Source organism: Ctenopharyngodon idella, unplaced genomic scaffold, assembly GCF_019924925.1.
Source record: "Ctenopharyngodon idella isolate HZGC_01 unplaced genomic scaffold, HZGC01 HZGC01CH27, whole genome shotgun sequence".
In the NCBI taxonomy this organism is placed as follows: domain Eukaryota; kingdom Metazoa; phylum Chordata; class Actinopteri; order Cypriniformes; family Xenocyprididae; genus Ctenopharyngodon; species Ctenopharyngodon idella.
The window spans coordinates 91,489-103,141 of NW_026138718.1; the positions used below are offsets into that span (position 1 = coordinate 91,489).

The window sequence follows — 11,653 nt, forward strand, 5'->3', positions numbered from 1 at the left end:
CATTCGCTTTAAGAAACATTCAACGTTTTCACGAGTGTCAGGATCCGACTATTATCACAGTTCTGTTGTCAAACTATTTCATAAAAACTGCTAAAGAAAATGTTTATTTTCATCAGTTTGTGCTTGTGTCAGGCTGGTGAGTATTTTTATGGCCTCACTTCAGTTTATTTTATCATTTGCCTACAAACACATTAATCCATCATTCATTTTGCTTCTAATATTTTCCAGTTGTATAAAATTAATATAGTCAGATATTTTTGTTGATGCTGCTGTCCCTTTCATTGACTGTATATTGAAATGAGTGAAGAATTAATTCGAGTTATTATGTGTGTTTGTGTTCAGGTGTGTTTGTTGCTGATGCAGTGAAGTCAGAGTCAGTGACTGAGGGAGAATCAGTCTCTCTGAACTCTAGTGTCACTCAAATACAGACACATGAAGAGATCGAGTGGAGGTTTGGTGACATTCTCATAGCTAAAATGAAGAACAACAAGAACGTGTTTTATGATACTGATAAAGAGAGTTTCAAAGACAGACTGAAACTGGATCAGACTGGATCTCTGACCATCATCAACAGCAGAACCACAGACTCTGGACTTTATACAGTCTCCAGCAGCAGAGACACGATCAACACGATCAATCTCACTGTCTATGGTGAGGAGAGAATTACTGTCTGTTTGATTTATTAATTATACATTATGATTAAACTGTATAATATTTGTTTATCAGCTTGTTTAATTTAATTTTTTTAATATCAATAAACTGGAAAAGATCACAGTGATTTCTACTGAATCTGATTTATTCTGTCATGTTTTCAGCTCGTCTGCCTGTTCCTGTCATCAGCAGTAACTCTTCATCTTCATCATCATCATCATCATCATGTTCATTGGTGTGTTCAGCTGTGAATGTGAGTCATGTGACTCTCTCCTGGTTCAGAGGAAACAGTTCATTCTCCAGCATCAGAGTGTCTGATCTCAGCAGCCGGTCTGATCTTCTTCTCCATCTGGAGTGTGTGGATGATTCCTACAGCTGTGTGCTGAACAATCCCATCAGAAACCAGACTCAACACCTCAACAACACTCAACTCTGTCACACATGTGCTGCAGGTACTTCACTGATGATATCTGGTGTTTCTGCACACATTGATCTGGGCTAATGACTGTCTCTTTCATGTCCTCCAGTCTCTCTGACAGTGCTGATCTCTGCTGCTGCTGCTGCTGGATCTCTGTTGATTGTTGCTGCTGTCGGGATCTTCTGCATCTGCAGGAAACACAGAAACACACACAGAGAAGGCAAGTATTACCTGTATGCAGGGCTTGACATTAACTTTTTTGCTCACCAGCCACTGTGGCTAGTGGTTTTCCAAAGTTACTAGCCACTCAGCATTTTCACTGGCCACAACTTTGCTGTTGGGAAATTATATTTTAGGGGTGGGTAATATGACCATAATATGATAAATTTTATAATCAAGTTTTTTTTTTTTTTTAGGCTATATAAAAAGAACAAAGAAGCAAATTATCAAATTACAAATAGGCTACAATAGTAAATGAAATAACCTAAACTCTTTTTTCAGATACAGTAGGTTTATTTGACATTTATTTCTTCTGTTGTTTGATTAACATTAATGACATATAGATAATTGGGCTGATGAATGCATGTACGTAATATACTGACACATATCCAGTTTTTACCCACCTGTTTACATCCACTTAAGCCATAACCGACTGTATCCACGCGAGATACTCCACACGATGAACATTTTGACATCTGTGTGTATATATATTTGACTATTTAGGCGCGAGGAGAACTGATCGCGCGCGCGAGAGGGCGCTTCTGTTATGTGTCATTTAGCGCGATCCCGCCTTCACTAACTGCAAGTTAATCGATAACGAATTGTGATCGGATTGTAATTTTGTGCTACGACGAGTTTAGCTACCTTTCATTTGAAATTATATTCCACCCGCCAAAGTGTCTAGTGGAAGTGGCTGTCTTACCCACCACAGCTGAAATCTACCCACATTTGGCGGGTTGGTGGGTGTTTATGTCAAGCCCTGCCTGTATGTATATGTGTGTGTATAATTCTCAAACATCATCTCTCTGAGTGTTTGTTTCTGTCATTATTGTTGAAACAGAGACTCAAGCAGAAGAGATCACTTACGCTGATCCCACATTCTACAAAAGAAACAGAAATAAACCGGTAAGATCTTTGATTTCAGTGTATGGTGTGTCTCTGTGTTGTTTCAGTCTGATTTTACTGTGTGTGTGTGTGTGTGTGTGTGTGTGTGTGTGTGTGTGTGTGTGTTTAATGATTCACACACACAGCAGCAGCTCAACATATATTTATAAAGCAGTAGATGTGTTTGTGGATTTACACTGTAGACCATCATTTAGAGACACACAAACATTAGTCCGCTGACACACAACTTTAAAATACAGCAGTGAATCCTCTAAATCAGGCTTTTCACACTTTCAGAAGTGGATCCTGAAATATGAGAAAATAAGGACCACCATCCTGAAATTTAAAATGCATCTGCCCATTTAATATACTGGAATATGTAATATTATGAATCTTAAAATATCTTTGAAGTTACATTATTTTCTTCTCACTATAATACTGATAAATGTATTATTTATTTATTTAAATATTTATTTAAATGTTATTTATTATAAACATTAGTTTAATAGACTAATAACTAATAATTTTATTGTAATAACATTTTTTTATCCATTTACTTTATCTAATACAGTTTTCTCTAGATTTTAATCTTATTTGTTTTAATTCTTTTACAGTTTTTCTCTGCATTTTTACATTTTAATCATGTTAATTTAACATTTAATAACTTTATTTACTTATTTTAATCTAATTTATTTAATTATTTATTCTCTGGTTTTTTATCATGTTAATTTAATGTTTAGTAGTGTTTTATTTATTTATTTATTTTAATTAATTAATTTTATATTATGGTTTTCTCTAGACTTTTCCATGTTTATTTAATATATTATATATTTAATATAATATTATTATTATTATTATTATTATACATTTTTACAGTTTTTCTCAGACTTTTTGTATGTTTATGGAGTTAATTTTATTTATTTACTTATTTATATCTAATTGATTTATTTTAATTTTATTCAATTTTTACATTTTCATCATATGTTAATTTAACATTTATTTATTATTTATTTACTTACTATCTAATATATTTATTTTAAATGTATTTGTTTATTTTTTGTTTTTATCATGTTAATTTAAAAATTTAATCATGTTTCATTTATTTATTTATTTATTTATTTAAGTATATATATATATATATATATATATATATATATATATATATATACACACATATATATATATATATATTTAACATTTTTATGTTTTTTTTCTAGGCTTTTCCATGTTTATTTAATATAATTTATTTACTTATTATTATTATTATTATACATTTTTACAGTTTTTCTTATACTTTTTCACGGACCACTTGTTTATGGAGATTATGGATATAATAAAGTAGGCATGTGCACGTCATGATATTTTGGTATGTCGCTTATTTCCAGTTTAGGCCTACAGACCTTATTCACAGCAGCAGCTTATTTGATTTTGACGGGAATTCTTCTTTTGTGGATTTACTGGCAGCTTTTAAACCAACATTTACGGAAACTGAAAGTGGGGTGTATTACAGTTAATTGTTCAGTTCAGTTTCATAATTGCTTAGAATTTTTTTATATGCAGTTGTCACTACCTGAATATTTTGGAAAAAAAAAAAAAATAAACAAATAGAAAAATACTGAAATACTACATGAAATCCATCCTTACCCTTACAAAGAAGTATGCTTAAAAAAAAAGAAGTATTCTTAAGTAATGTTCAAGTATATTTTTAAGTATACTTTATGTAGTAAGTATACTTTGTACTAGCAGTATACTTGTAGTGTACTATTTCAATACTGCTTGGGAGTAAATTGGCCCACTTTTTAGTATATACTTTTAAGTATACTTTAAGTGTAACAGTAGTAAGAATTGAGGACCCAACTAGTTTAAATCTACGTTTTTAGTTTGAACTGGATGGCACTAAATTTCCTCAATTTTGATGAAAAGAAAACAGAAGTTATGTTGTTTATGCCGGGGGGTACCTGTGAGTCAGTAGATTTAAACCTTGGTGGATTGAAACCATTTGTGAAGCCCTATGTAAAAAACTTGGGTGTTATCATGGAGTGTTTTTTTTAAATTAGACAAACAGATTAACTCGGTAGTTAAATCTAGTTTTTTTCCAAATTGAGACAACTCACCAAGATGAAATCTTTCTTGTCTCTTAAAGACTTTAAAAGAATTGTACATATTTTTATTTCAAGTCGCACAGATTATTGTAATGGCCTCTATTTAGGTAGTCAGGCCTCTCTCTCCAGACTGCAGATGGTCCAGAATGCAGCTCGCCTGTTGACGGGTACACGAAAGCGGGAACACATCACCCCCGTTCTCGCGTCTCTTCACTGGCTACCTGTCCATTATAGGATTCAATTTAAAATTTTTGGTACTTGTTTTTAAATCTCTTAATGGTTTAGCACCAAGGTATCTTTCGGATTTGATCAATCTGTATGCTCCGTTAAGAGCACTTAGGTCTGCTGATCATTTGCTTTTAGCTGTCCCACAGGTAAAGTTGAAGAGCAGGGGTGACCAAGCCTTTGCAGCGGCTGCCCCGAAGCTTTGGAATAGTTTGCCCCTCTACATTAGACAGGCTCAAACACTTGCTGCTTTTAAATCTAGCCTAAAAGCTTATTTTTATAGTCTGGCATTTGACGCTATGTGAGAGCTGCTTTCTTTTATTGTTTTTATTGTGTTTTAGTGTCTTCTTTCATGGTGTTGACTGTTTGTATCTTTTATATTTTTATCTTATGTGTGTACAGCACTTTGATAAACACTTGCTGTTTTAAAAAAGTTCTTTATAAATAAACTTTGACTTTGAACTGCAACTATACTACATTTACATTTATTCATTTGGCAGACACTTTTATCCAAAGCGACTTACAAGTGAGGGATACAACAAGCGATTCATCATGACGAGGCAAATGGACACAAGAAGTGCTCACCATACAAGTCTTAGGCAGTGCTCAGAGTATCATAAGCCAGAATAGGGAGGGATTAAAAAAAAAAAAAAAGAATAGGGAGGTTAAATAAAGGAGGTTAAGTGCTCCCGAAAGAGATGAGTTTTCAGCTGTCTTTTGAATATTGCCAGGGATTCTGCATTCCGGATAAAGGCAGGAAGATCGTTCCACCAGCAAGGAACAATGAATGAGAATGTTCTGGAGAGTGATTTAGTGCCTCTCTGTGATGGTACCACAAGCCTTCGCTCTTTTAATGAGCATAGACTCGTAAGAGTGAGTGGAAGTAGGAGGGTGCTGAGCCTGTGGTAGATCTGTAAGCAAGCGTCAACGCCTTGAACTTGATGCGAGCAGCAGGTGGTAGCCAGTGAAGAGAGATGAAGAGAAGCGTGACGTGGGCTCTTTTGGGCTCGTTAAAGACAAGACGTGCTGCAGCGTTCTGAATCATTTGTAGAGGTTTGTTTTGCACATGATGGAAGTCCAGCCAGAAGAGCACTGCAGTAATCAAGCCTAGAAATGACCAGGGCCGGGACGAGAAGTTGTGTTGCATGTTCTGTTAGAAAGAGCCTGATTTTCCTGATGTTGTGTAGTGCAAATCTGAATGACCGAGCTCGTCTTTGCAATGTGGTCTTTTAAGGTCAGGTGGTCATTAAAGAAGATAGAAATGAACTTATAGGTATTCTGATATTTTACTAGTTAAAGTTATGAATAAGCTGGTGTGATCCAAAACAATGACAAAATTCGCATTTAGATATAAGCATTCAAAACTTACAGTCTCTCACTTCTGCTAAAATGGATCACGGATTTTCATGACATCACATCACACTTCAGCTTCTCATCAAATCTTATGACCAATCAAATGCTCTCTAGAATCTGAAGTCCCGCCTCCTCCTACACTATTAACCGGTCATTTGTTCATACATTTACTAGTTTCTATGTGGTGAATGGCATATAGTGCACTATATAGAGGATAGGGAACGATTCAGACAGAGTAAATATGCTTTTCTTGAACGCGCATGAAGTCTGTTTACACGTTAGTGTCACATGAACTGCCAAAGCATGAGCACAGTCTGCTCTGGTCCAGAGACATGAGAACACAGAGTGAATCACACGTGCGAGTCGGCTCAGACCACAAACGTTCAGACACATTTGAATTCTACAAACAATGCTATATTTTTAAAAAAATATGCAGGAGAAACGGTTAGAGATTATGAGGAAAATTGGGTTTTATGAGCTCAACGGCTCTGGCCGAGCTGTGATCTAGGCAAAACGCTATTGGCTATTCTTAAAAAAGGGGAGGAGCTTCTAGATATATCCTGCCCTGTCTTCCTGTTTCATTGGAAATTACATCAACACAGTGAATAAAGCTGTGCTTTCCGAGACACTTCAGTGGGCCTTTAAAGAATACTCTCAGTAAACTACTAGTTTTATACAGCAAGTATACTTGTAAGCTTTTTTTTAAGTGAACTCAACATCATACTTTATGCTACTATGTCCCTATATTTAAGTATTGCATTTTATATATGAAATATACCTTCAACTGTACTTGAACTCTTCCCCGCCAGCATTTTTTTTTTAAATAGTTGCCAGCCAGCACCAACATTTTTTTTATCATTTTCACAAAACTTTCATGGCCCCCAGAATAATTTGTTATATGAATATCTGAACATACAATACAGTATATCAAAAGAAAGAACGCGGCCTCTGCTTTTAAACGATAACAACATCGACAAATCATTTTAAGCTTCATGCAATTTTTTTTATCAACACTTGAATGTAAGTTTAATAAATAAACAAATAAACAACATTTTGAACAAAAATCTGAGAAAAAGACTAACTCTGAATTGGATTCAATGTGGAACAGAGATTTATATTGTATTTATCAGCATCGTTTCCCTAATAAAATCAAAGAAAAATTTACTATTTATTCTTTATTCTTTATACTATTTTTTACTATTTTCACTTGATCATTTTATTTAAACCTTTAAATTCTTGAATTCCATTTTTCTTTATTTCTTCTATCATATTGTTCCTTTCTTGTTCATACTTCATACATTCAAGAATCACATGTGGTGTTTCTTCAGCATGACATTGTTCACATGATCCGTCTGGACGTTTCCCTGTAATTTTAAGTGTGTTATTTAAATTTGAATGACCTAACATTATTCTATTGCTATCATTTCTACAGTACAGACTGCCAAACTATTTGAAGTTCACTTTATTCCACTGATTTCACTGTCTGGAACTAAAAAAGCAGCCCCAGTTATCTGACGCTCTGGATCTTTTGATTCATCTGTATATACTGGGAATATTGGGTTCTGATCTATTGTTCCATTATTCCTCTCTTTTCCAATAAATTCATCAACCTTTCCGTAATCATCCTTTCCATAATTTTACAAACATGTGACGTAAGAGCTATTGGTCTATAATTAGAAGGTTTTGAAGGGTCTTTTCCCTGCTTCCTTATAGGAATTATTATAGATTCTTTCCAAGCTTTTGGTAGTCTTCCTTCCTCTCACACTCTATTATACAATTTGAAAATTTTCCCCACAGCCCCATCTTCAAGATGTCTCAGCATTATATTTCCAATCTGATCCTTTCCTGGAGACGAATGTGTATAATTTGAATTACGCTTGTGTTTTTATTTGATTTACAAGATTTGTAATAGCGCCCCCTAACATATAACAACAAAACATGGATTGCTGGAGTAGAAGTATAGGCCAAATATAGTTTTTCTGTTAGTATAAGTCAAGTATACTTTAATGTGATTTTAAGTTTACTTCTGAGAAGTACATACAAAGTAGACTGAAAGTATACACTCTTATTTTTAGTTTAAAGAAGTATACTAATAGCACACTTGAATAAACTTCTTTTTCATAACAACACTTGTGACCCGTTGTGAGGAAATTGCTGACAAAAGTATTTCTGCTGTATTTTCTGTGCTTGTGGAAAGAGGATTGATAGATGTGCCAATAATGTGATGAATACATTGATAAACGGTGCTTTTGTGTTTTCTTTCAGAGGCCTAGAGAGGAGGATAATGTGGTGTACGCAGGAGTCTCGAGATGTTGATCGGATCTTGATCATTTGAAAGATTTCCCAATAAGTTTGAAGTTATACATAAATACCGGCCTGCATCATATTAGCTGAATGACATCCAATACTTGTTTTGCATTGAGCCAGATGTTTTCTGTTACAGATATTATTAAATTACATTAAATAATTAAATTACATTAAATTACAAATAATATGGAAAAACTGTATATAATTATATAATATTTTATATATTTTAATATTTATTTTTTTCTCATTTTTTTAATTGTGACCAAATTATGTAATATTAAGCCGTTTTTATTTATTTATTTTTTTAAAGTAATAATTTTTTAAGACTCAGGGATAAGTAATAAATGAAATCAAATTTGCCAAAAAAAAAAAAAAAAAAAAAAAGAAGAAGAAGAAGAAGAAGAAAAAACACTGTTCCAAATGTGCTTTTATTTGTGTTTTGTTTAATATAAAGTTTCTGTGAAGGATTTTTGTCAGTTAATGGCTGTGGTGTTCACAGTCCATGTCAAAAGGTCAAATATTATACATTAATAATGTCATATTAATGGATTTTAATTGAGGAGATTTTAACAGTGTTTTTGATTTATTTTATTTATGCTTGTTGTGTTCACGCCACATCGTAATTACTGTAATTACCATACATTATCATTTGTAATTTGTAATTTTCTGAGAGCTCCAACTTCTTCCTGACTGCTGGAGATTCATTTTGGGATTAATAATGTTGTGACAGAAGCACATAATTCTGAATCTGATGACATGAACAAATAAAATCATGTGTTTCTCATCTCGTAATAACAGTAATCACGACATGGCGTGAACAAATCATGTTTTCAATAGATTTGTCAGTCTTGTTTGTCTCTGTTGAAGCACCAACTAATGTGTTATTTCACTAACAGCTCTCTCTCTCTGTCTCTCTCTCGCTCTCTCTCTCTCTCTGTGTCTCTGTCTCTCTCTCTCTCTCTGTCTCTCTCTCTCTGTGACATTTTATAAAGTTCTTAAAAGTTTATATGCAAGATATATCTATATTTCACATTTTTCCACATTTCTACATGCCTCCTTTTGTACAATTTTAAATAAAAATGCTTTAATATCATTTTTAAATTCTTCAGCCTCCTTCTTGTCCCTTTCATATGCATTTCTACTCACAGTTTATGTGATTTTACACAATTATTCTGTTAGTCTTGAAAATAAATACATGTAAACACAGTTAAAACTATTTCAGGTGTCTTGATTAGCTTCACATGAGCACCAAGACTGATATAACCACTGAGAATAACAGATCCATACACAATATCCCACTGACAATAACATGCACTGCTTTTCAAGATATTAAACCACTTCGTTTATTTCTGGATTCTACATTTACTTACATTTAATCATTTAGCAGACACTTTTATCCATATAATAAACATTAGAGAAACTACCAGACCATTCAAAAGAAACACTATTAGAAAATTGGTGTAATATTCAGTGAATTCACAATTAAACTTTAAAAAATATCTTTTAAAAGCTGACAAAACAATCGCTCTCATCACGGCAGTGGGTGAAAACACACTGTCAAACATTCGAAGAAGACGCTGACCCACTGGAGTGGAAAAAACAATGAGTGTGAAATGAGACGAAAAATAACTGATCACACGGTCGCAAAAATAATGTGTGAGACTGTGAGTCATTTCTTCAGTTTATATTCCACTCTGCTCTTAGTTTGATCTTTATCTCTCATCACATATACTTGAGGCACATTTGTTCACCACATGTCGGTTGGAAATCCACAGATGTTTGGCCTGATCAAGTGTCACTACATTCATCTCTCTGCTGTTTAAACCTCAGATTCAGTTGGTCGTTTGTTGAGATCTGTCCACACAAACCACACTCAACCAAACCACAGACGTCAGGTGTGTCGGTCAACCGACTCACCACAGCAAAACAACCACAGATGAGTTCAGTGCAGCGATCTGAGTGATTTACATCGACTAAACATGCATTTTGTGCAAATATAGTAGCAAGTGATCAATTGAGAGCCGATGAGAGAGAAGAACTGTAAGTGTAGAGACACTTTAACCTTTAAACACACTGTGGTTTAATACGCTTCTGCTAAAACAGACATTCATAAACAGTTTCAGATGTCACTGATGCCTTCAAGAGCCACAAGTTTCAAAAAGGAGGTGATGTTGTGTGTATTTTTTGCATGTGAATGTGTTGAGAGAGAGATGAAGTGTGAAAACCAGCAGAAATGCAGTGCACTGGAAATTTGTTTTTAATATTGAGCAATGAAACTCAATTAGACCCCTACAACTTAAACCTCCAGAATATATATATATATATATAATATAATATATATATTATATTATATTATATATATTATATTTTATATATATATATATAATATATATATATGAAGACTTCAGATGCAAAAGCCTCCAAGTGCCATCTGAAATTTTCTTCTAAAATGAGCATTTTTATCAAGCTTGTATGTTTAGGTTCAGTAATTTTACTTTAATGGCAATTAATAGGTCATTTTCATAGCTATACACCTGGCGGCCGAGGCTCATTGATGCATGTGGGGAACAGAGGCTGGCCCATGTGGCCCGATCCAACAGACGAGCTACTGTAGCTTTAAATTGCTCAGGAAGTTAATGCTGGTTCTGATAGAAAGGTGTCAGAATACACAGTGCATCACAGTTTGTTGTGTATGGGGCTGCATAGCTGCAGACAAGTCAGGGTGCCCATGCAGACCCCTGTCCACCGCTGAAAGAGCCAACAGTGGACACGTGAGGTACTCTCTGGTGGCTGTGGCCTCTTTCAGCAGGATAATGCGCTCTGCCACAAAGCAAAAATGGTTCAGGAATGGTTTTAGGAGCACAACAATGAGTTTGAGTGTGTTGACTTGGCCTCCAAATGCCCTCAGATCCAATCCAATCCAGCATCTGTGGGATGTGCTGAACAAACAAGTCTGATCCATGGAGGCTCCACGTCGCAACTTGGTCCAGATACCACACCTTCAGGGGTCTAGTGGAGTCCATGCCTCAACGAGTCAGGGCTGTTTTGGCAGCAAAAGGGGGACCAATACAATATTAGGAAGGTGGTCATAATATTATGCTTAGGGCTAGCATAAGGGTCCCCAGCAGGCTGCCAGCGCAGGGCCCCTGAGAATTTGCTCATTGGCAAAACGTTGGCCCCTTAGCGCTGGCCCTGCACGGGCAGCCCTCACTTGACCCCCAGGAAGCCCTCACTGGGCCCACACAGGGCCCTCAATATTAATCTACAACAATATTTCTGGCAGCACAGGGTGCCAAACATTTACCATTAATAAAAATAACAGTTAATGATCAGAGAAACACTAAAGTTAGGAAGTCAATGGTCAAGAGCCCAACTAAAGCAAACACTGACCTCCATAACGGTGACTTCAAAATGTACTATTTTCAATAAAACGTCAACATCTAAAAGTTTTGTATGAAAGAAATAGTCAAACTGTATTGTAATAAGTGAAGAT

The 11,653-nt window shown here is 34.8% G+C and overlaps 1 protein-coding gene across 5 annotated transcripts in view; it reads left to right on the forward strand.

Moving 5' to 3' along the window:
- The window catches only part of LOC127507983 (hepatocyte cell adhesion molecule-like), a 46,615-nt gene extending 37,362 nt beyond the window's left edge, over window positions 1-9,253 (forward strand). For 2 of the 5 annotated variants that reach the window (XM_051885396.1, XM_051885397.1), the window contains exons 3-6: window positions 816-1,103; window positions 1,179-1,289; window positions 2,130-2,194; window positions 8,119-9,253. In XM_051885396.1, the coding sequence (XP_051741356.1) occupies window positions 816-1,103; window positions 1,179-1,289; window positions 2,130-2,194; window positions 8,119-8,169 (515 nt within the window). In that variant the 3' untranslated portion in view covers window positions 8,170-9,253. Of the gene's footprint in view, window positions 1-12; window positions 137-342; window positions 652-815; window positions 1,104-1,178; window positions 1,290-2,129; window positions 2,195-8,118 lie in introns of those variants that run through there. The other 3 variants (XM_051885400.1, XM_051885398.1, XM_051885399.1) reach the window with 2 other exon arrangements.
- Window positions 9,254-11,653: the final 2,400 nt, after the last annotated feature.